Source organism: Neolamprologus multifasciatus, chromosome 3, assembly GCF_963576455.1.
Source record: "Neolamprologus multifasciatus chromosome 3, fNeoMul1.2, whole genome shotgun sequence".
NCBI classification, from domain to species: Eukaryota; Metazoa; Chordata; class Actinopteri; order Cichliformes; family Cichlidae; genus Neolamprologus; species Neolamprologus multifasciatus.
The window spans coordinates 34,880,378-34,906,339 of NC_140441.1; the positions used below are offsets into that span (position 1 = coordinate 34,880,378).

The window sequence follows — 25,962 nt, forward strand, 5'->3', positions numbered from 1 at the left end:
CAAACTGTTCACCTGTTTTCTTCAACAAGCACCTTGCGGTGACTGTGGTTGTGATTTGACACTATATAAATAAAACTGAACTGAACAACCCTGAGGTTATGTTCTAATAGTTAGTTTTGTGTTTTGCTGATGAAGAGCTAACCCTGAGGTATCTACACAGCAGCCATAATAAGAGCTCGAGTTGGAGTTCTCTAAACACTGAGGAAAGGAGCTTCAATGCTTCAACAAACTGCAAAGATGAGATTGTGGAGATAATTGTTCACCTCACTCATAATACAAACATTATTGTAATATAACTACACTTATGTGTGGTGATACATACTAAAAAACAAATAAATTCTGCTCTGTTATTTATTATTGCACAATTGTGAATGTACTTTGAGAGTGCACCTGTACACTTTCAGCAGGTTCCTAAATAGAGGGTCAAGTCTTTCTACTAGAAGATCATATTCCGGTCAATGAATCACAGAATCATGTTACACAAGGCAATATATTTTTATTTCCACACAAAAAAAAAAAGAATAAGAGGAAAGTAAAAGGGAACCATAATATAGACTAGGGTAGACCTTCCCAAAGTGTGGGGCCGCCCCCTAGGGAGGGCGCAGAGCCATTGCAGCGGGGGCGCGATATGAAAAGGAAAAAAACAAAACGCTTGGCCACTGCTAGCACAGGGCGCCCACACAAACGCAAAGCAGGAGATGAAGCATCGCTGAATATGTTTCCAAACCAACTTCATTCTAAGCCAAAGACTAGAAAACATGGTGCAGGTGAAACCCTTTGGTTTCACCTGCCAAGGTAGGTCTCCCCTGCATAACTGCTTTTCCCTTCGTCGGGAGCAGCGCTGGGCTCTCCAAATCACAAACAGTATCCCACATTCTTGTTTTTTAGTTCACAAACACTTGTTGTAATGACTAACTACTCCTGACATTTTTGGAGAGTTAGCTCTTTATACAGTAAAGTTACAGTGGGATATAAATAATATCAGGCTGATCCTGCCATGATTTGTTCCCCCTGTCTAAATCACGGACAAACAGTATCCCACAGCTGTTTATGTTTTGAAACCCATTTTTCACAGAGAGGCATTTTTGAAAAATGTATTGATAGCAATGTTACACAGGAAAAAACAACTACACGTAAAATAATTACACCATGACGCCTCTGCCTTTGTAAATAGAGGGACAGTAACTGCATGTGTATGTGTAAGCCTGTAAAACCTGCAGATACAGACAGAATACTGTTAATCTGACTATCTGCCATTCTGCAATTCCTCTCATGTAAACAATAACGTGCGCACAGCGTGACGTGAAAAAAGGCACATACCCTTGATGTTGTGTGACGAACTCTGTATTCCTCGTCCACACATAAACGCAAAAGAGGAGTTTTAAAAAATCTCAGTTTTCGGTGATTCGAAACGCCGTTTACGTGTGGATGAAACAGCTGTGTTTTCAAAAGTAGGTGCGAACGTAGCGTAAAAGAGTTAGTAGTTTGTTTTCTTACTACCTGTAATTTTTTGCAGATTACTTGTATTTGCTCAATTGTTTACTAAATGTTTGAGGTGTGAAATAAACCGCAATGGAGCAGAATATGGGTGTGTGTGGTTGGAGGATGTGTTTGTGTGTGCGTGTGTGTGTGCGCGCGGGGGGCGGCATTTTTCTTGTAAAACAAAGGGGGGCCTAGCAAAAAAAAGTTCGGGAACCACTGGACTAGGGTACAAAGTCAAAGCACAAGTTTCTAGATTTATATAAAACAACATTAAAGAAACAAGGAAAAACGTGAATTAAGACAGAAAATGAACTTCAACCATCATGAAATGTAAGATCAGGGTTTCTCTGATACAGTTGTAAGAATTAATGCTGAGAGTTCTTCCCTGGTCAATGCCCTGTTCCAGGAAGCATGTCCAATAAACTCTGAGTTTAAAAAACAAACTCTGAGATGATTAACTCTGAGATCTGTAAGCCTGAGTTTCCTGTTCCCGAACAGTTGATCAAAGTTCAATCAACTCTGAGTTAAGAGTGTGTGTGAGAAGAGAAAGAAAGGTATGGAGCTCAGATACCATAAATCACCATGAGTAAATTAAGAGCTGAACCTCCATTTTAATGGAGTAGTTTGAAAAATACCAACACATGTCAGTGCTGATCATGATAGTTATTTTAAAATAACAGGAGAGGAGAAAATCATTTTCTTGGTCTATTCTGTCATCATCATCGGATATTGTAAAACTTCATGTAATGTATAGCTACAACTTTTTATACTTCCCATGGTCATTATTTACCCATGAATTAACATGTATTACATTAAAATGATCTGAAGTTGATTTTGAAATCTATTCAGGGGTAACCCGATAGCAGCAAAATGACAGAAACTGAAGATAAAAATCAAGATAAACAGATCAGACACAGTTTACTGATGGACGTAGCATCAGATAGCAGCACACAGAGTCAAGTCATTTTATTAAATTACGAAAAATGTTTTTGCCACAGTTTGACAATTTCATTTTTTAATGAAATCAAACATTTCAAGCCAGTATTTCATGCATTGATGGGCTGTAGCAACCTCTTTTTTTCTATTGCGATTTCCATAAAAGAAAACAGTAGAGGCAAACGTTATACACTCGTTTTTGGTGTAATTTTTGTGGTGACCAGGTAGCAGGTATACCATCATCTTAACCTCCTCCTTTTGTTGTCATTTACAAATGCCGTCACGGGAATTTAGGCCACATTGCTATAACGACCCCACCCAGAGTAGGTGGTACTCCAGTGTAATGGAAAAAACACTGAAACCAAGTCGAGTCGAGAAGAGTGGGTACAAGTGAAAAAGGGGTTATATGATACCCCAGTGAGATGGATTTGGGTTAGTTTCAATGAAAAATGTGTTTCATTTAAAGTCACAGATTACCTTTCAAAACATTGTTTGAGATTATTATATGACTGAGTCTTGTGAGTCTGTGAAATTTCAGAATGAAATGTTCAAAACACAGACAGTCTACTGTGTGCATTTCAAACCTGACTTTAAAGTATAGCTAATCCTGTGCTCTATGGGTCTAAAACTTTAAAGAGGACAATGATGTACTACAAAAATACAATAATGTACTCAAAGTTGGCTCTGCTAAGTCAGAGTTGGAAATATGGAAACTAAATTAGTATATGCTACTATATGCTCTTATTCTGAGCTCATAATATATCTGCAATAATCGTTGTCCCAATCATGACATTTTTCACTGCACAATTATAAAATCAATCACAATCACAATCAAAAACAAAGTTACAAAGCAACATCTAACTGAGAATTTGTAAAAACAAACTTCCAGCAGATTAATGTGCTTTGTTAACAACATTATGAAAGAGGAAATTAATTGGAGTGTCAGTTGGCTGGTTCAGGTGCAGCAAATGGGAGGAGTGACTATGAGTTTCTTACACAAATTCATATGTCTGTGAAGGTTCTCAGTCATCCAGGTCATTGTAGTCAAAGGAGCTTGCAAAGAAAAGCGTCTGGACTTCTTTAAGTTACTTGAAGACATTTCACCTCTCATCCGAGAAGCTTCTTCAGTTCTAAGGTCAAATGGTGGGGAGTCCCAGATATAAACCTAGTGGGAGTGTCCCCCCACAGAGGGACAAAAGGACCCCCTGATGATCCTCTAATCGCCTGAGCCAAGGTGTGGAACTGGGTGTGGGTCCCAATCAGCCAGAGTTTCGGGTGAGCTCATTGTGAAACCTGGCCCCACCTTATCATGCGAATTCCTGAGGTCAGATGGTCCAGGGTGTGAGTGGGCGTTAAGGTGTCTGGGAAGGGATCTCAAAACTGGATTATAGATGGCAGAGAGTTGGTGTCGTAAACCACCGCCTCTGTTCAAAGATGGTCGCTCACAGTGGACATAGATGGCTTCTTTCACTCCTCTTTCAAACCATCTGTCCTCTCTGTCCAAAATGTGAACATTGGCATCCTCGAAAGAGTGTCCTTTATCCTTAAGATGCAGATGGACAGCTGAGTCTTGTCCTGTGGAGGTGGCTCTTCTGTGTTGTGCCATGCGCTTGTGAAGTGGCTGTTTGGTCTCACCGATGTAGAGGTCTGGGCATTCCTCGCTGCACTGTACGGCATACACCACATTGTTAAGTCTGTGTTTTGGCGTTTTGTCTTTCGGGTGAACCAGTTTTTGTCTGAGCGTGTTGCTGGGTCTGAAGTACACCGGGATGTCATGCTTGGAGAAAACCCTCCTGAGTTTCTCTGATACACCGGCTACATAGGGGATGACAATGTTGTTGCGTCTGTCCTTCTTATCCTCCCTCGCTGGTGTCTGATCTTCTTTTCTGTGCCTCTTTGCTGACTTTAAGAACGCCCATTTAGGATAGCCGCACGTTTTGAGTGCTTCCTTTACATGTGTGTGTTCCTTCTTTTTCCCTTCAGGCTTAGAGGGAACATGTTCTGCCCGGTGGTGTAGGGTCCTAATTACTCCAAGTTTGTGTTCCAGAGGGTGATGGGAGTCAAACAGGAGGTACTGGTCCGTGTGTGTGGGCTTCCGGTAAACTTTGATGTTGAGGTTGCCATTGTCTTCAAGTAACTTAAAGAAGTCCAGACGCTTTTCTTTGCAAGCTCCTTTGACTACACAAATTCATAGTTTGTTTAAGAAAATCTGCTGAAATCTGTTAGGTTCAAAGAGTTTCTTAACCTGGTGAGTGACACAGAGTTAAAGTTAACTCTCTTTCTCTCCCTCGTGTCAGGATTAGCAAACCTGCAGTTGTTAGTTAAACCTGCTTCCTGGAATAGAACCCAAATAATACTGACCTGAATATGATTCATCTTTTCACTTCTGCTCAGTGTGAGCTCTACAACCAACACTCTATTATGACTAACAGCTGTCCCACATGTTCTAAGCTTTAAACTTTTAATCAGTATGAATTCTCATGTGCTTCTTTAAGTGTGTCCTCTGGCTAAAGGTTTTCCCACACCTGCTACAGCAATGTGGTTTCTCACCTGTGTGAGTTCTTGCATGAGACTTCATTCCTGATTTCTGATTGAATTTTTTCCCACAAGTGCTACAAGAATACGGCTTCTCGCCTGTGTGAGTTCTTACATGAGTTTCCAATGCTGATTTCTGACTGAAACTTTTTCCACAGATCCCACAAGAAAATGGTTTCTCACCTGTGTGAAATCTCATGTGTTTTATGAGTCCTGATGAGTCAGCAAATCTTTTCCCACAAGTTTTACAAAAATATGGCTTCTCACCTGTGTGAATTCTTACATGACGTTGCAGCTCTGAATTCTGATTAAATCTTTTCCCACAGGTGATACAAGGATACGGCTTTTCACCTGTATGAATTCTCACATGACGCTCCAAATGAGACTTCTGAACAAATCTTTTCCCGCAAGTGATACAAAGATATGGCTTCTCGCCTGTGTAACTTCTTAAATGATTATCCAATGCTGATTTGTGGCTGAATCTTTTCCCACAGGTGCTACAAGAATATGGTTTCTCACCTGTGTGAACTCTAAGATGTGCACTCAGGTGGGATTGGAAGTGAAATGCTTTTCCGCATGTGTCACATTTTAGAGACTTTTCCCTTGTGTCAGCAAGTCTGAGACGTCTCCTCCTCTTTAGCGCTATATTTCTAGCTGATCCTGAGACCACATGCTTGCTTTCTACTTCAGGAGAGCTGTGAGAAAGGAGCTGCTCACTGTTTGATTCCAGTTCACTGTGGTAACTTTCCTGATAAACAAGGGTGTCCATGAAGGCATCAGCCTCCTGCTTCAGTCCAAGCTGATCTCCCTCCTGACTGCTGCAGAGTTCCTCCTGTTCATCTTTAATCTGTGGAGGCTCTGGGTCGTCTTGGTCCAGACTAGAGTTCCTCTCCTGGTTACAGACCTGCTGACCTCTGACAACCTTCTCCTCATCACAGACATGCTGCTGTTGGAGGTCTGAATGGACAAATGAAGAAAAAAATAGAAAAACAAAAAGTTGAGAAGATATATTATAAGCTGAACGATTAGGAGAACTCTACATACTGAACATGTGGCTAATATAGAGCAGTGAAACTTAAAGTGAATTCACTGATTCAAATTATTTTTTAGTTTTACACCCTTCAAAGATCAGCTTCGTGGATGTTTGTGATGCTGTACATGAAATATAAAGATGCTGGTGTGTTTTCTGTTAAATGAACGCGGATGTGTGGGTACAATTGTATCCTGCTAAGTAGAGGTGAGAATCACCACAGGCCTCACAATGCTATTTTTATTTACATTTTGCAACATGAATATTGGACATTGCAATAACATGTATTGCAGTTTAACACAGTTTTTCAACTGCGATGTATGTTCTCAAACCTTTTCAGGATCCGTTTTATTCCAAATAAACTCCTCTCACTACAGCTATTATTATTATTATTATTATTATTATTATTATTATTTTCTTTCAGCAAAATGAGATTGTCAAGATTACCAACACTGTTACTAAAAGCTGTTATAAATGCTGCCAGACAAAGTGTCTGCTATCAGTCTGTGAATGAATGGCGTCAAGTTGACAATTAACTGTGATATATCATTGAAAATCACTGTCTATGCAGACAGCAATTCTTCTTATCCAGGGGAACACTGAGGCATTCTCAGGCCAGCGGTGAGATGTCATCTCTCCAGTGTGTCCTGGGTCTGCCCCAGGACCTCATTCTGGTGGGTCATGCCCAGCTCCTTTTGATGTGGAGGAGTAGCGACTCTATACTAAGCCCCTCCCGGATGGCAAAACTCCTCACCCTATCTCTAGGAGAGAGGCCAGTCACCCTTTGTAGAAAACTTATTTCTGCTTGCTTGTATTTGCAATCTCATCCTTTTTGTCAGTACCCAGAGCTCATGACCATAGGTGAGGGAGGGACTTAGAATGACTGTTTTACTGTACGTTCTGCGTTTCTTTAGTCTCCCAATCTGTCAATCTCTCGCTTCCCTCTTCCCTTATGAACAAGACCATGATATATGTATGAACTCTTCCACTTGGGCCAATAACTTGTGCTCACTCAGGCTGAGGACCATGGCCTCAGATTTGGAGGTACTAATTTTCATTCTCACAATTTCATATTTGGTTGCGACCCACTCCAGTGACAGCTGGAGACCACCATCTGATGAAGCCAACAGAACCCCATTATCTGCAAAAAGTGAGATTCTGAAGCGACCAAAGTGGAGGCCTTCAGCCAGCTGGCTCTGCTTTTAAATTGTATCCATAATAATTCTGAACAGACTCGTGACAAAGGGCAGCCCTGGTTTAGTCCAACATCTACCAGAAACGAGTCTGACTCATTACCAGGGGTACAGATAACTGGTACGCATGTGTGACAAAAATTAAGAAAGCGTAGTGACACTTGTGTTACCAAGTGCCTTTGGCGTACTTGACCATGTCATTTAACCTTACACATTTTGCTTGTCACCACCTAAATGTCCAAAAAACGACAATAAGTAGCTTCTTTGGTGTTTCGCCACCAGCTAAGAAATGCTAACCAGAGCCAGTGCTGAAGAAAATACTTTTTCAGAAAAGTTAGTCACTGTGCACTAAAATGTGGTGAACGATTTGCCTCTCTCATCTACATCTAAGAGACAAATCAGGTGCATTTTTAAAGGCCCAAAGAATTGTAACCATCCTTTGTTTGACAAATGTGAAAAGGGCAAGGAGCACATGAATGTGGTGCGAGTCATTGCTAATAAACAAGCCATCCGAGAAGATATGTGCAGTTGCCCCCTTAACAGACGGCAAGACAAGCGAAATGACGAACAGAGGTAAGCCCTGTTTAATATTTTTCTCCTCGCTTCCACAAAGTTTAACACACACACATCCCATGTCTTCATATCCTGAGGATATTTCTTTATTGAAGCAGCTAGGTGTAAACGTCGGACGTGCATGTCATTCATGTGAAGGGGGCACAAAGATCATGCAGAGCATCACTCACACTATCAGCGGGGAGTTATGAGCCAAATTGGAGTCTGAATTTGGATCTGAGGACATCACAAAAAACGAGAAGGAAATTGTTTACATTGTGTCCGTGTCCAACAACGGACACTTTCTTGGACTGACTGCACTGGGTGCTGACCAAAAGACACAGGCCATAACAGATGATTTGTGAGACTTTTCCAGGACACAGGCTTGGATGACTGGACAACAAAGTTGGTCGTTGTGTGCACAGATGGGGCTGCTGTCAACATGGGCATGTACAATAGCGTTGTGCTAAAACTCTGGCAACTTGCTGCAGTTGGGGATTCCCGTGCGCACCTTCTGTACCCGGCACACATACTGGAAAATTGCTTAAAATCAGCTGAACACAACATTCCTTACTGAGAGACATTTAATCGCTCTGTGGTCAAGCTGCTGCAGTTTTTATGCAAAAAGGTGGAGCAAAAAACAAAACTGCACTGAAGAAGCTGCGTGACAAAAATGGGATCCCCTTTGTGAAACTGGGCGAGTTTCATAATATCAGGTGGCCTGCATGGAGGCATGAAACTGTTAAAAATATTATCAATTGTTAGCCAATAAAATGCAACTGGCCACGAGTGACAACAATGATTTTTTAGCATACATGCTTAACATTGGCAGCATTTTAAAGACCACAACCATTAGGTTTCAGAGGGAAAAGCGGATCATTGGAGAATGTAAGGATGAACTCATGGTGGCCATTGGACAGTTTATCCTTCTGCTTGATAGTGATAGGCCACTATAGGGCACACACTGTTTCTAATGCTCATGCTGACAGACACAAGCAAAGTTACCCGGGGGTAAATCAGATACGACTTCCTCAAGTCATGCAATCATTTCTTAGTATTTGATCCTTCAACATGGCCTCAAGAAAGCAAATTCTCCACAGTTTCAGAAACACAACAGTTTGCAGGATTCTCAAGAAATACGAGGTCACCTTGCAGCTTGACAACAACACTACTGTAACAGAATGGATGCGATTAAGGCAGGCAGGAAAACGCATGGGAGCCTCTTCTGTGTATGACTTGGTCCATCTCTTGGTCCTCACCTGAGTAGATCACTTGAAAAGTTATCTGCACCCCTGTTTATTACCAGCTAACAGTTGTGCAGGTCCCGTACAGCTCCTAACATGGGCCATTCATCCCATATTCCTGAAGCATCCCCCTCAGGACTTTGAGCCGAGTCCCCTCAAGTGGTGCTTATTGACGACGACTCATTCAGACTGACGGCAACATGTTGGCAATCTGTCTGGAGAGTGTCTCTAAGCAATAACACAGCTTTTACTTGCAAGGGTCCTACAACCTGTGTGAGGGTGACTGCAGTTAGCTCTTGTTCAAGGTTTTCTGCATGTTCCAAAAACATCACATCTCTTTGTTTTTTTATTGATTTTTAGGAACACTGTACATCTCAACTTTGTTTCTGAAGATGCCTGAAAACAAGGAGTAAAGGCAACGTTACCCCAGTTGGGGCAGGGATAGCTACTCAGTTACCCCTTAGGTACCCTTGACTAAGGTACCGTATCTACCAATCCTTGATTCGCTGAGTGAACGGGTTAAATGCAGAGGACTAAGCAATTTCCTACAGGATTAATACAGGATACATAGATTTAGAAAAGTAACAACCCTCTCTTGCCAAACAATGTTAACTCATTATGTTTTTTGCCTTAAAAAAAGTGGATGAAATAAAAATTATTTCAACTAAATAGAGACAAAACTGAGATTCTCCTGTTTGGAAACAAAGATCCATGATTACACCTTAATTCACATCTTGAATCTAGAGGGCACTGAAGACCTCAACCTGGTTGGAAAATTTTGGTGAAATCATAGATGAGGAATTTAGTTTCACTGACTGTATCACAAGGCTGTATCATGGATATCATTTCTGTCTTTTTTCTGTTGTTTTTGGTTTTAATTTAATCTTGTAAACCAACTTGAATAACTTATTTGTATTTGAGAGGTAATATACAAATACATTTCCCATAACAGAAAGAGACGCATTCATGCCGCTTATTAAGTTGGACCTTGAGGGAGAAAGGATGCCCAGGTATAAAATCTTCATGCAGAAGAGATTTCTGTCAGAATCTGCAGATTATACAGTACAAATAAAATGTTCACGTTTCTCCAACGTTGTCTTACCAACAGTTTCACTGACATCTACACTGGATGGACAGGAAGCGTTCACGAAGTCTTCTCCGGCACTGATAATTGGCATCTGTCTCGTGTCAGTGACGTACAAGATGGATTTCATGCAACATGACCGTTCAAACAACAGTCGCTTTCTAAAACATCAGATATGTATCGGATTCACAACCACATATGAAAGTGTCCCAGATCGGATTTGAAAATATGATTGGATATGGGTCGCAGAGGGTCAGAAAAGTCGGATTTGATGTGCTTTCGCCTGCAGTGTGAACATAGCCATAGAGTTCACAGTTGGTAATTCCAGCAGAGACACCAGGGGGATCTGTTTAAAATGTGCTAAACAAATAAATTTCCCTTGACAGAAAGAGATGCATTCATGCTGCTTATTACAGTTGGACCTTCAATTCTTCCTGTGCCTCTAAAAATAAATAAATGTAACTTTAAACTCCAATTAGGATCCTACATGACTCATATTCATTATTATTACGACCATCAGTTTTACATACCTATTCTGTGTAACTTTATCTCAGGTTTGCAGATGGTCCCCAGCAGTCTAATCTGCTCTTCCCTGGACCAGACCATAATGCCTTCATCTTGCTTCAGTCCAAGCTGCTCTCCCTCCTGACTGCTGCAGAGCTCCTCCTGTTCCTCTTTAATCTGTGGAGGCTCTGGGTCCTCCTGGTCCAGACTGGAGTTCCTCTCCTCCTCTTCATTGCAGTCATGTTGTCGTGGGAAGTCTTAAGCAACAAAGAAGTACAGAGTCAAGGTCACAACTGTGATGAGTTTTCACAAATATTTTACAAATGTGTGTCAAAGCCTGAATAAATAGTGATAATTTAAACACACATTTTTACAGAGACAGTGAGCCAGGGCTCTAGACTAACTTTTTGCCATGGGCGCACCGGCACAAAAGTTAGGCGCACTCAAATTTTTCAACCGCATCACTTAACACCGCAGTTTTACATGTGCACTTTTTTGGGGGGGAAGTCCATACAGACAATATTCATTTCCAAATTATTAACTAACAGTCTTGTGCTTAAAGTGCTTTGTCAATATTGTAGAAAATGTTAAACTTAATCATCATCTTGGCCCCCTCTGACGACCTGTTTGCTGTTGCATGCTGCTGAAAGGCAGTGGGGAGAGGGGACACTTGGGCAGTGCATTTATCGCTGCATATGTGTTTCCTGGATACACTGTGTTTTTTCAGCATTCAAAGATTGATGGCACCGTGTCAGAGCTGGCTATGAATTTCAGACAGATCAGGCCTTAACTTAACAAAAAAGTTATCAATAGTTCTTTTCATCTTTTCTTATTACCCACAGCTACATCCACTTCTCTCAGGCCTAGGTTGCTCACTAGGGCTGCGTATCATCACTGATTTCTATAATCCATTCGATTCCGGTTCTCAAAGTCCTGATTTGATTCAATTTAGCCTCAGACAGTCAGAAATATTATAATTCTGATCATTTATCAGTACTGATACATATGAGACTTCATCAGAATTGTGAGCATCACAGCAGATGCTTTTGTGTGAAAGTAACTGAGAATAAAACACAGAAAAATGCCTCTCTCTATCCACCTGCACTTTCAACTGGACCACGGCCAATCAGAGAGGTCCCGCCCCTGACTATCTCTGATTGGTTTAGTCCACGATAAGGGCATAATGTGTGTCTGTTGTTGACCACACGGAGAGTTGCAGAGATTTTTTTTTTTTTGTGACAGTGCGACCAAATATTTTTTTTAATCGCACCACTGAAAAATTTGGTCGCACTCTAGAGCCCTGTGAGCTCAGATCACACCATCACTGGTGTCACAGTTATGTGTCGATCAGATTAAATAAAATGTGTAAATATTGAAACAATATATAGTTGTGTGGTTTCTAGTCAATATGATATCAAGTTTGATTCAACAAGAAGAGGTTTTAATTCACAACGGTGACCATGAACCTGCACCAGTCCAACATAGTCCATCACTGGACACTGAACCACAGCACTGATAAATACCCAGTTTAACATCTTCTAGTAAAGCCACTGTTTCTTCAATCGGACCCTGAGCACTTGTTTTCACTTAGGAGACACATTTAGACATCATACTTTGCTTCAGTGATTGTTTTCTTGCTTTTGCTGCAGATGTAAAGACATTATTTATAGAAGTATTTGTAACATGGGCAGATTTTGTTCTGATAGTTTGGAGAGTCACTGTGTGTGTTCACTTTGAGGCTCTCATGAACAATAAATGGAATAAACAGTAGATGTGGACGCTTATCTTCATCAATGTTAGTCAGCAGACAGTTTTCACCCTGTCTCATTAAGAGTGTGTGTGCTCTTCTTGATCTATCACCGTTTGCTCCTCTGAATTCATCACCAAAGTAACAGCTTCCTGCTCTCAGCTAACATCAGCTTAGAGAAATCCTGGAGAAACTGATCAACTTTCAGATTTATCAGCAATCAAACAAACACTGAAGAATCTGAGCTTGAACAGCACAGAGTTAAAAACACGTCCATACCTATGATGTGTGATTTTCTGTCGGGTTTCCGGCTGATATCCAGCAGTCTGTGCTGACGGTTGATCTCCTCCTCATACTGGACGATGGTTTTTTGAACCTCTGAGAAGATTTCCTCACAAACAGCAGTTAGTCTCTCCTTGATGAACTCTCTCAGATACTGAGCTGAACTCATTGCTGCTTCCGCTGAGGCTGAGCGGATCGATACAAGCATCGACACCGGTATCAGATGGATATTAACGTCATAAAATCAGTACTTTAGTTTGTGTTTTTCCTCTAAGTTCAATCAGCTTTATCAAACAGCGGCCATGTTGCGGACGTACTTCTCGCTCCACCCAGGTCTGCCGTGAGTTTGCGCTCGTGCGTCACGTGACTCAGGGAGCCACGCCGATTTGTTGAATAGTAATGCTGCGTTCCAGATGCCTCGGATCTCGGGAGTTACGTCACTCCTGAGTGAGAGCATTCAGATAAAACAGAATCAGTTTAGCAAGGTAGAGCCATTCCAGTGTCAATAGCAGTAAGACCTGATACTTATTTGTTGTGCTTAAAAACACATTCAGTGATAGAGCCTGATCACTTCTCTGCGTATGACTAATTGAACGAGTTGCAGAACAGTTTAAAAGTTTACAGTTCTAATTTTGTTCACATTCAGTCCCGCCTTCTTGGATTGTTAAATCGTTTATGTTGGTCTACTCTGACTTTCCAAGTGTGAAATCTGACGTAAGGGGCCCTCCACAACACATTTCCGGCAGAGAACTCGGGATTTCCGACTTCAAACCTATGCACCATGTCCATTATTATTATTTATTTATCAACAACGGCGGCTCGTGAGTTGTGTCTGCATCCTTCAAATGTCTATTTCGGAAGTGAATTATTAAGTAAGGGATTCCATGTCACTCAGTTATCTAGTATAAATGTAGTGAAGGGTAAAGCGAGGCTTTGTGAAACACTGTTTCCATTCAACATAGCACGATAAAATGTGATGATGTTAAAAACACGAAACTGTGAATGTAATGAACTGTGTGTTTCAGCAAATACTATTTTCCAATGCTGTCTTAACCTAAATGACAGCCACACACACACATACACACTTTGTGGATTTGAATGTCACCTACTTTTAGGTAGGTTAATCGTAGACCTTAGTAACCTGCTTATGCTTAGGTAAGGTGAATAACAGAAAGTTAAGTAAAAATGAATACATTTGTCATATGCAATTTTTTTTTTCAAAAACAATTTTTTGGGGTTGAGCTATTCTACAGTATCTACCTCTACAGTGACATCGGCAGTAGGGTACTCTGGGTTTGGTCTTATTGTTTGTTATTGTTACTGAAAGAACAAACAAATATATTATATATATATTCATGGTTGCAGTTTTCAAAAAGAATGTTATTATTAAGCTTCATTGCAGCACATCCGGCATGACTCATTTGCAGTAGACATTTAAAAATTTGGAACAGCTCAAGGATTCAAATTCTTGTGACATTTTTAAAGAATAGACCTCAAAGACATTGCATTTACTTTGAAGATCATAAACGTCAGAGGCAAAAAGTGGTTAAATGGGTTGATCTAGCCTTCAGATTTGTGTCACCAGATGTTTCCACCTCAACCCCACCAGATGTCCTCTTCTGTGACAGTGGGAAAACATGATGAATGCAGAAATGTTGATTATCTCTTTTTGAGGTTTTTGATACACATACAAAAATGATTTATCTCAGACTGAAAAATGACCATGTTCAGGTACATTTAAAAATACGTGTCTTGATCATTTCCCCTTCAGATCTGTGAAATGTGTGTGGATTTGTTTGAAAGTGTTCCAAACTTGAAAACTTTTTATTAGCTTATTAAAACCTTATTTACTTTTTGAATTGTATTTTAGATTTTTATAGTAGAAATTATTTGAATATAGAACTTTTTATCTTTTCACGATGAATTAGTACATTTTGAATTTTTTCTTTTTTACCAAGTGCAATAATGACAGTATTGTTTTAACATGTTTTTATCTTTTCCCTATTCACCACACTTCCTCAGTATTTTTCCTGTTTTTGATATCAATTGTATTATAAAAAATGATGATTACTCAAATTTTTGATACTTTTCAAAAGTTCAGACCTCTAAGATGTTACGTTTAGGGTCATATGTAATCAAGAAAACCAACAATCTTCCACAAGAACCTGTCTTCACTGTCTATTTGACTTTAATCAACTCTGCAGTAGCTCCAGCAGAGTAATAAAGCCAAAGTCCAGCATAGAGCGGCTGAGTGAATGTGGTCTGGACTCTGTGGAGGAGAGTTGTAGAAAGACAGAATACCTGCTCTGTGATCCAGGTACACTCCTACTCTGGAGGACCGAGGACCTGAGAGGACAGTTTGGACATTGTTGTGATAGAATGAATAACTGTTGTTTTCACAAAGTAATGCCCAAGATTTGTCATTGTATCCAAATACACATTCATTTATACTCCCTGCTCTTTTGATATTCTTGTATGAGACTGCTACTTCTATTCCTCTACCACTCCTCTCCACTCTACCTGATCATAAAAGGTGAATCTGTCTGGATGATCAGAATAAGATTGTTTTTGTTTCATAAATGTTACTTTTCTGTTCCCCTCAGATAATAACAGATGTGTGTGTGCTGTGTTTGGATCCAGTGTGATTTCACGTGAATATTTTAAGAATCCAGCTCTGGTCTTTGGCTCTGGTGGTGACAGTAAAACATCCACTTCAGTGACTGTCAGTGAGATGTTTGTCCATTCCTCTCTCAGAATGTCCTGTAGTTTATCTCTGGTCTCTGACACAGCTGCTGTCACATCCTCAAAGTACCTCAGAGGACGAATATTGATGCTGGATGAGTGTGTAGACTCACTGAGTGCTGACAGTGAGGGGTATTTGTGTAGAAACTGGTTGTGATCCTCTGTGTGTGAGAGCTGCTCCAGCTCGCCGTCTTTCCTCTTCAGCTCAGCGATCTCCTGCTCCAGCTTCTCCTGAAGCTCTTTGACTCGACTCACTTCAGTTTCCTGCTGGGATCTGACCTGCTGCTTCACATCAGAGCTTCTTTTCTGGATGAGACGGATCAGCTCAGTGAACATCTTCTCACTGTCCTCCACTGCTTTATCAGCAGAGCCATTGATGGCCTCCACCTCCTGTTGAAGCAGCTTCACATCTTTCTCTCGCTCCTGGATTCTCTGCTGGATGTTTAGTCGTCTCACCTCGGGCTCCTTCTGCTTCTCAGTCCTTTCTGCTGCAGCTGGGACTGTTTCATGGCCTTTATGTTCATCCACTGTGCAGAGATAACAGCTATAAGATAAAAGTCTAAGGAGGTCAGATCGGGAGACCTTGGGGGCCATTCAGCTGGCCAACGATGACCAATCCACTTTCCAGGAAACTGTTCATCTAGGAACGCTTGGACCTGGCACCCATAATGTGGTGGTGCACCATCTTGCTGGAAAAACTCAGGGAACGTGCCAGCTTCAGTGCATAAAGAGGGAAACACATCATCATGTAGCAATTTTAAATATACGGTGGCCTTGAGGTTTCCATTGATGAAGAATGGACCCACTATCGTTGTACCCCATATACCACACCAAACCATCACTTTTGTTGTTCCAACAGTCTTGGAGGGATCCTTCCAATGTGGGTTAGTGTCAGACCAATAGGCGGTGGTTTTGTTTGTTAACTTCACCGTTCACACAAAAGTTTGCCTCATCACTGAACAAAATCTTCTGCGTGAACTGAGGGTCCTGTTCCAATTTTTGTTTTGCCCATTCTGCAAATTTTGTGCGCCGATCTGGGTCATCCTCGTTGAGATGCTGCAGTAGCTGGAGTTTGTAAGGGTGCCATTTGTGTGTAGCTAATATCCACCGAAGTGATGTTTGACTAATGCCACTCTCCAGTGACATGCGGCGAGTGCTACGCTGTGGGCTCTTGCTGAATGAAGCTAGGACAGCCACTGATGTTTCTTCATTAGTGACAGTTTTCTTGCGTCCACATTTTGGCAAATCCAACACTGAACCAGTTTCACGAAACTTAGCAAGCAGTTTGCTAACTTTAGCATGGGAGATGGGTGGTCTCGTAGGGTGTCTTGCATAGAAATCTGCTGCAATGACCCGGTTACTGCTTTCACCAGATATCAACACAATTTCGATCCACTCCTCACGTGTTAACCTCTTCGACATGTCAATGGCTGTGAACAAAGAGAAACTTGTAAATAACTCATGAAAAAATAAAGTTACGTTGAAACCAAGCACACCATTGTTTTTCTTGTGACATTACCAATAAGTTTGATGTGTCACATGGTCCTCTTCCTATTGAAAAAACAAAAGTTGTATCCAAGATGTCCGACTTCTAAATGGCCACCATGGTCACCACCCATCTTGAGGAGTTTGCCCCCTCACATATACTAATGTAAGGGGGCCATCCCCATGTTATTACGGTGTATCCATATAAATGGCCCACCCTGTATATTCCAGATGTGCTCATGCCACATTAATCCAGAGTCAAAGTGTTTTTTCAAAGAGGAAAATCTTAACTCTCTCCAGGCTATTTCCACATAGGGTTAGGGCCCTACCTGCTTCAACTTTCTTGTCTGGCAAGAACAAGACGTTTGTTCTGTAGAAACTTTTGCTGTTTCTATAAAAAAAAAAATTAAACCTACAAAGATTAAATTGGCCCAAATGGAGGGTGAATGTAAAAGTTGTATTAGAGAACTTAATTGTTTTTGTTAGTTCAGTCATGAAGCAGATTTATTCAGGTAATTTAATTAAAACACAATTTACTTAGAAAAAGAACATTAAAACAAAACTTTTCATTGCAAGTTTACAAGGACCCCCTACCACTACTGGATCCATCATCAGGAATAAAGACAGAAATCTGTGAAAAACTCAACAATACTATGTTATGCTGTTTTCATATATTAGGTAAGAAATCCTCAAAATACATTTAATTAAATTCAATTTTATTTAATGTTAGGTTTTGTATTGTTGATTGTCATTTATGCTTAGAAATATTTAACCATATATGCTTAGAGGTGTATAATTAATTTTGTAGTGATAGGATGTGTGATCTTTAGCAGGCTGCAAAGGCTTGGTGTGGATTCCAGAACACTCTGGAATGCACACCAATCCTGGGAGCATGGGAAGAGGTCGTACCTTGTTTTATTGTTTTATGGTAGGATAAACGTAGCTATATCTGTTTTAGGCTAAGTGCCTTTTGTTTAGATGAACTGCTGGACTTCCAGACCAGCAGGTTTGGGGAAGTCATTTATGGGGTCACACTCTGACCCCACACACACACACACACACAAAGGCAAGGTACTCTTTGTGTGTATGTATACGTTGTATGTTAATGAACCTATGCATATTCATGTAACCTCAATAAAAGAGTAGTGTTACGGGGGAGCGGACGAGAGCAACTGGGGTCAAGGGAAGGAACGGCGTTTGTCCAGTTCTCTCCCGTGCACGAGAAACATGAAGAACTTTGCCTACTCGTGTATTGCTTTGCTGTGTAATTATATTGTCTTCAACGTTCCAGCGAATAGGTTTAAGCTACAAACCTATCATTTAAACAGTGCCAAATCACAACAGTTGCCTCAAGGCGCTTTATACTGCATGTATTCCTACAATAATACATGCAGATCAATGACCCCCTATGAGCAAGCACTTTGGTGACAGTGGGAAGGAAAAACTCCCTTTTAACAGGAAGAAACCTCCGGCAGAACCAGGCTCAAAGAGGGGCGGCCATCTGCTGCGACCGGTTGGGGTAAGAGAAAGAAAACAGGATAGAAGACATGCTGTGGAAGAGAGACAGAGATTAATAACGGGTATGATTTAGTGCAGAGAGGTCTATTAACACATAGTGAGTGAGAAAGGTGATTGAAGAAGACACACTCAGTGCATCATGAGAATCCCCCAGCAGCCTACACCTATTTCAGCATAACTGAGGGAGGATTCAGGGTCACCTGGTCCAGCCCTAACTATATGCTTTAGAACAAAAGGAAAGTTTTAAGCAAAATCTTGAAAGTAGAGATAGTGTTTGTCTCCTGAATCCAAACTGGAAGCTGGTTCCACAGAAGAGGGGCCTGAAAACTGAAGGCTCTGTCTTGCTGCAGCATTTTGGATTAAGGCTTTTCAGGGAGGTTTTAGAACTTCCTAATAATAATGAATTAAAGTAGTCCAGCCTAGAAGTAATAAATGCATGAACTAGTTTTTTAGCATCACTCTGAAAATTAGAGGTCCAGGTCTTTATGTCTTTAAGACATTCCTGCAGTTTAAATAATTGGTGTGTGTTATAATAATAATGCATTGGATTTATATAGCGCTTTTCAAGGCACCCAAAGCGCTTTACAATGCCACTACTCAGTCACTCTCACATTCACACACTGGTGGAGGCAGCTACGGTTGTAGCCACAGGGCAGCCACCTGGGGCAGATTGACAGAAGCGAGGCTGCCATATCGCACCATCGGCCCCTCTGGCCAACACCAGTAGGCATAGGTAAAGTGTCTTGCCCAAGGACACAACGACCAGGACAGAGAGCCCGGGGATCAAACCGGCGACCTTCCGGTTACAGATACGCTTCCCAACCCCCTGAGCCACGGTCGCCCCGTGGCATGAGTTATTTGGCTTCATGGATAGATAGAGCTGGGTGTCATCAGCATAGCAGTAAAAACGTATAAGGGAAGCATATTTAATGTTAACAGAATTGGTCCTAGCACTGAACCGTGTGGAACTCTATAATTAAGCTCAGCATGTGAAGAGGACTCTCCATTTACGTGAAGAAATTGGAGTCTATTAGATAGATATGTTACAAACCACTGCAGCGCAGTACCTGTAATACCTACAGCATGTTCTAATCACTCTAATAGGATATGCAATTATAAGAATAAGGTAATAAACTGAACAAAGAATGATGAGAGTTCTTCACTCCTCTAGACAATCCAATTTAATTCAGTTTTACTTATAAAGCACAAAATCACAATGACAGTTCTCTCAAGACGCTTTAAATTGTAAAGGACCTAAAATAGCAGAAAATACTGTCTTGAATATGAATCATCTCTCCAATCAGTTGTTGCAGTGACCTGACAGTGTAAGCATTACCACCAACACACTGCTATGACTCACAGGTGCTACGAGAATGCAGCTTCTCATCTTTGTGAGTTCTTGTATGACAGTTCAAAAGTGATTTTCGAGTGAATCTTTTCCCACAGGTGCTACAAGAATACGGCTTCTCGCCTGTGTGAGTTCTTACATGAGATTCCAATGCTGCTTTCTGACTACATCTTTTTCCACAGATCCCACATGAATATGGTTTCTCACCTGTGTGCATTCTCCTGTGTTTTTTAATTGCTGATAAGTCAGAAAATCTTTTTCCACACATGCTACAAGGATATGGTTTCTCACCTGTGTGACTTCTTTCATGACAGTCCAAAATTGATTTCTGAATAAATTTTTTTCCACAGGTGCTACAAGAATATGGCTTCTCACCAGTGTGAATTCTCTTGTGTCTTTTTAATGCTGATGAGTGAGAAAATCTTTTTCCACAGGTGTTACAAGTGTACGGTTTCTCGCCTGTGTGAACTCTCAGATGTATAGTCAGCACAAATTTATGCCGAAAGGTTTTTCCACAGATGTCACATTCTAGAGACTTTTTCCTTGAGACAGGTTTACTTTGACTCTCTGACACAGCAGTGTTGTCTAGTCTCTGTCTATGACCTCTCTTTCTGTGACGTCTCTTCTTCAGCTCTGTATTTCTAGTAGATCTTGACTCCACATGCCCATTTTCTTCATGATCTCGGCTCTCTCCTTCAGGAGAGCTGTGAGAAAGAAGCTGCTCACTGTGGTCACTTTCCTCATAAGATCGAGTCACCATGAAAGTATCAGTCTCCTGCTTCAGTCCAAGCTGCTCTCCCTCCTGACTGCTGCACACTTCCTCCTGTTCCTCTTTAATCTGTGGAGGCTGTGGGTCCTCCTGGTCCAGACTGGAGTTCCTCTCCTGGTTACAGACCTGCTGGTCTGTGAGAACACCGTCCTTTTCAGAGAGATCCTGCTGTTGGAGGTCTGAAAGCACAAATGAACAAAATGATAAAAATACATTTACTGACAGGGCTCTAGACTAACTTTTTGCCATCGTTGCACCGGCACAAAAGTTAGGCGGACTAAAATGTTTCAACCGCATCACTTAACAACGCAGTTTTACATGTGCACTTTTTTTGGGGGGAAGTTGCAGTCCATTCAGACAATATTCATTTCTAAATTATTAACTAACAATCTTATGCTTAAAGTGCTTTGTCAATATTGTAGAAAATGTTAAAGTTAATCATCATCTTGGCCTCCTTTGACGACCTGTTTGCGGCTGTCTGTTGCTGAAAGGCAGTGGGGAGAGGGGACACTTGGGCAGTGCATTTTTTGCAGCATATAATGTGTTTTCTGGATACACTGTGCTTTTTCAGCATTCAAAGATAGATGGCTCCGTGTCAGAGCTGGCTATGAACTTCAGATGGATCAGGCCTTAACTTAACAAAAAAAAGTTATCAATAGTTCTTTTCATCTTTTCTTATTACCCACAGCTACATCCACCTCTGTTAGGCCAAGGCTGCTCACTAGGGCTGCGTATCATCACTGATTTCTATAATCCATTCGATTCAGGTTCTCAAAGTCCTGATTTGATTCAATTTAGCCTCAGACAGTCAGAAATATTATAATTCTGATGATTTATCAGTACTGATACATGTGAGACTTCATCAGAATTGTGAACATCACAGCAGATGCTTTTGTGTGAAAGTAACTGAGAATAAAACACAGAAAAACATGAATGAGATTTTTCTGGCCTGGCGTTTTGTAGCAGATAACCTTAAAAATATTCTGTAATTTTGCATAGTTTTAAAAAGTTTTTCTTCAGTATTGAACAGCAGAAATTAGGCTTTCTTGTCCGAGGTCATTTAAGTGAAAAAAAGAAAAGAAAAAGACAGCGGCCGACAGCGCTGTAAACAACGGTAGACTGGTGGGTAATAAGCGAATGAATAATGCAGAAAACAGATTTGAGACGGGAAACTGTTCTTGAAGTACAGAGAGAGATAGAGAGAGAGAGAGCTGTGCATGAAGTGTGATTTTTATCGTGGCGGAAGCAAAACAGCAAAACTCAAAGGGAATTCATGACGATATTGACCAAATGTGAAGCGTAGTTTTCTGCTTCTTTTGCTGCTGGCTCTGTGAATTTTGGTTGGAGAGAGACAAAACCTGCAGCTCAGAATCAGCGCAAAAAAGACGTGAACACAGAGCTCCAACAGCATGACCGTCTACGGGCCGTCGGGTAAGAAAGCCGAGAAAGACAAAGTTGATTCTGATGCGTCGGGTCCGCTCTGTGTTTACGTCTTTGTGTGGAATCCGTGTACCTGCTCTTATTTGCTGTTTGGTGGTTGTTGAAATAGTTTTGTGAGCTTTAATCTGAGAATCTGGCGTTTCTGGTAAAACACAGTTAAATTTAAAAGTCAATTCAGGATTTAATGAATCGATATCGCTTTATTCAAGCTACTCACCTCCCACTTCCACCTGCACTTTCAACTGGACCACGGCCATTCAGAGAGGTCCCGCCCCTGACTATCTCTGATTGGTTTAGTCCACGACACGGGCATAATGTGTGTCTGTCGTTGACCACACGGAGGGTTGCAGAGATTTTTTTTTTTTTGTTACCCGAACAGTTGGTCGCACTCTGCTCAATGTTATTTTTAGTAACACTGTTATTTTTACAATGTTATTACAATGTTACTGGTGGTGGTCAGAGGGCCCGGTGGCGCCAGTGTCCGGCAGCCTCGCCTCTGTCAGTGCGCCCCAGGGCAGCTGTGACTACAATGTAGCTTGCCATCACCAGTGTGTTAATTGGGTGTGAATGGGTGAATGACTGGATGTAGTTTAAAGCGCTTTGGGGTCCTTAGGGACTGAGTAAAGCGCTATACAAATGCAGGCCATTTACCTTTTTTTTTTTTTTTTTACAATGTTATTTTTACTCATCACCTACATGGGTGATCTTCATTTTTATTAGGACATCAGAGTCTTACATACCTATTTTGTGTAACTTTATCACAGGTTTCCGGATGGTCTCCATCAGCCTGAGCTGCTCTTCATCAGTCCAGACGATAATGCCTTCAGTCTCCTGCTTCAGTACAAGCTGCTCTCCCTCCTGACTGCTGCAGAGCTCCTCCTGTTCCTCTTTAATCTGTGGAGGCTCTGGGTCCTCCTGGACCAGACTGGAGTTCCTCTCCTGGTTACAGACCTGTTGCTCATCCAGACCCTCCTCTTCCTCACAGTCATGATGATGTGGGAGGTCTTGTGGAACAAAGAAAAAAAAACAGAACAAGGTAACTAATGTGATGATACAAGAACACACACAACGCTATTTTACAAAAGCATTAATCTAAGCCTGAATAAATCGTGATCAATTGGAGACAGTGAGCTCAGATTGTAGCCTGACCGGTGCCACAGTGTGGTATTGATCATGTTAAATTAAGTGTATGAATGCAGGATGTTTTCATCAGCTGAGGCGCGTCACAGAGGCACTCTCAGGCAATGAGGTGGAATTCACAGGTGATGATGCAAAAAACGCATGAATGTTTTCCAGTTTTGAAATAATAAAGTTTAAAGTGTAAGAGTTCAAATGTGCAACTGTCATTAAAAATAAAGGCACCACTGAGCAGTGAGATATATTCATTTGTAAATGTATCAAATTAATAGTTTTCTGTTAACATTCTTTTAGCATCTTGTCATTTTTGCAGAAACAGTGTTGCACTTCGGTGTTATATTTTTCATGTTCACTGTAGAGCTTCATCACCAGGTCATGTGATAAGGTCTATCATATTAGATGGTCTGTCAAACAATATCAATAGGACCTACAACACTGACACCTGATGAACTGTGGAATCCTGTTGGAGAAAAAAAAGTTTAAAAAAATAAATAAATGCAACAAAATGCGTATTCTTTAAAAAAAAAAATAAAATTCTTTAAGCTTCTCCAAATTTTAGTGCAGAATAAACATTAGAGCACTTTGTTTAAGTATTTATTATAATCTGGTTTTGTGGAAAGATAAACTAGTTTAGATTTAGACATGTTTACAAAATGTGTGCATAAGTGTTCAAAATGTACAATTTATATTTGCAATTCAAGTTATAAAAATAATTTACTCAACATGTCTGTGTTGTTTTTTTTAAACAGTAAAAAAAATACTAGTGGGATTTTGTTTGTTGTGTGATTTCAGATCAATGAATGATGTCAATGAAAAAATAACTAAATTCAGACATGCGAGGTTGAGCTGAAAAGAATGATACCAAACAAGGCAAGGGGAAAAAAATAAAATGAAACAATTTGAAGGTGAAATACAAATGTAAAATCAAAAGGTGTCAAAATTGTCCGGTTATATTTTGGACCTCAGAGGGTTAACCCAACAAATCATGAACAATTAGGTTTACATTTTTGTTCATGACAGTGCAGATTTATGACATTTTGTGTAAATTTAAGCATGTAACAATTTGAATTTTTTCTAACGAAAACAGTGTGAAACTTAAGTTAGACTTGTGTGTGTAAATAAACCGCCCTATGTTGTGTAGCTTTCTGGATTTTATACTTATTGGGCTACATATTTATTTATTATACAGGCTATACAGTACATAGAATCAAAACTCACATGTTTTATGTAACTAAAGTGTTTAAGTATGTGGGCTACAGACAATAATTAAGTTATAGACTATATTTATATGAAAAACGTGTATACTTACTGCATTTTAATCATTGTACCACCTGCATATGTGTTTGAAAAAAAAAAGGCTTTGATTTTGCCACCCGAAGAAAATGTCTTTAGATCCGTCCCTGGTCTGCTCAGAGATGCTGCTGTCTACATTGGCTTACACTTACTCTGCTGCTACCAGGAGCTAATCTAGCAGTGACCATGGACCTGCACCAGTCCAACATAGTCCATCACTGGACACTGACCCACAGCACTGATAAATACCCAGTTTAACATCTTCTAGTAAAGTCAGTCACACTGAAGAATCTGAGCTTGAACAGCACAGAGTTAAAAACACATCCATACCTACGATGTGTGAGTTTCTGTCGGGTTTCCGGCTGATATCCAGCAGTCTGTGCTGACGGTTGATCTCCTCCTCATACTGGACGATGGTTTTTTGAACCTCTGAGAAGATTTCTGCACAAACAGCAGTTAGTCTCTCCTTGATGAACTCTCTCAGATACTGATACGATCTCATCGCTGCTTCAACTCAGGCTGGACGGATCGATACAAGCATCTATACAGACTGATCTACACTGACGTGATGGGATCGATAGTTAAGTTTCTCTCTTCCCGGAGTTCAGTCCGCTTCGTCAAACAGCAGCCATATCTGTGCACGTGACTATTCTCGCATGGACACGCCTCCTTTTACTTTGTTGCTCTGCTGTGATTTGTTGGCCTGCAGTCACGTGACGTTTTTTCTCCCTCGTTCATAACTTTATTCATATTCCAAAGAGACAGCGTAAACAGGTTCATGCTTGTTATTGATACAGTATTTATCACAGGTCCTCCATGCATTCTCCTGCTGTATATCATTAAATAAGAAAGAGGAAAAGAGGCAGTAACATAAATAATTATATTCCTACAGTCAGCTGTTATTAATGCTTCTAAACTGAAGGCTAAATCATCAACAGTATGAAGACACGTGTTGGTACAGCATCAAAAACTACAGCAGATTCTTTTGGTTTTATGGATATTTTGAATTTGCCCATATTGTATGATATCAAAAACACATTATGATGAAGCTGCTGAGAAACTATCAGGATTCAATATGTCAAAAATGAATCCTGAATTAACAAAGAGTCTTATTTTATTTATTTATTTATTTATTTGCTTGGATATGACTCATTTACATATTTGTTGTTGTTTTAATGCATATCCGTGAAAATATTTGCCTACATTTTTTTAAATGAAGCAAAGTATTTTTAGCCTGAGACCATCTTATAACGTGTTTCATAGTCCCTGTTAACACATGCCTGCTGACACATGATACACAGTAATATGTGTTTGAATACAACCTGAAACCTGTTAATGTTCTGATTTAACAGCAGATTTCTCCACATGCAGGACAGAGAAATTCCTGCCTCTGTCACACAAAAAGTGGAAAATATTTTTGTTTGACATTTTAATCAGAATAACAAAGAAATAAACTGTTGGTAAGTAAAGAGTGTTCAGTAGAAAAAGGCCAGTGAGTTCATGTCAATGCTGTATCTGCTGTAAGTCACAGACCTAAAAATGTATAAATGCTCCATGATTTTCATTTCTATCCATCATCTTGAACTCTGACTATAAATGTGTTCACTTCATTATTGTGTGATTTGGTTTCTTCACGTGTCT

At 40.5% G+C, this 25,962-nt stretch overlaps 2 protein-coding genes across 4 annotated transcripts; both read right to left on the reverse strand.

The window, feature by feature from the left end:
* Window positions 1-2,480: 2,480 nt before the first annotated feature.
* LOC146522779 (uncharacterized) lies at window positions 2,481-24,983 on the reverse strand. Of its 3 annotated transcripts, XM_085153131.1 has the most exons (4): window positions 24,652-24,957; window positions 22,632-22,895; window positions 19,974-20,630; window positions 16,208-16,761 (listed from the first exon to the last, which is right to left on the reverse strand). In XM_085153131.1, the coding sequence occupies exons 1-4, from the start codon at window positions 24,821-24,823 to the stop codon at window positions 16,223-16,225; spliced, it is 1,632 nt and encodes a 543-aa protein (XP_085009257.1). In that variant the 5' UTR covers window positions 24,824-24,957; the 3' UTR covers window positions 16,208-16,222. The 3 variants fall into 3 exon arrangements, with proteins under 3 accessions (XP_085009267.1, XP_085009257.1, XP_085009275.1); XM_085153141.1 differs by lacking the exons at window positions 16,208-16,761; window positions 19,974-20,630; window positions 22,632-22,895; window positions 24,652-24,957 and adding exons at window positions 2,481-5,910; window positions 10,587-10,817; window positions 12,587-13,106; XM_085153149.1 differs by lacking the exon at window positions 16,208-16,761 and having other exon boundaries at window positions 19,501-20,630; window positions 24,652-24,983.
* On the reverse strand, window positions 15,065-15,940 carry LOC146522780 (tripartite motif-containing protein 16-like). The gene has a single exon (XM_085153375.1). The coding sequence runs from the start codon at window positions 15,923-15,925 to the stop codon at window positions 15,080-15,082; it is 846 nt and encodes a 281-aa protein (XP_085009501.1). The 5' UTR covers window positions 15,926-15,940; the 3' UTR covers window positions 15,065-15,079.
* Window positions 24,984-25,962: the final 979 nt, after the last annotated feature.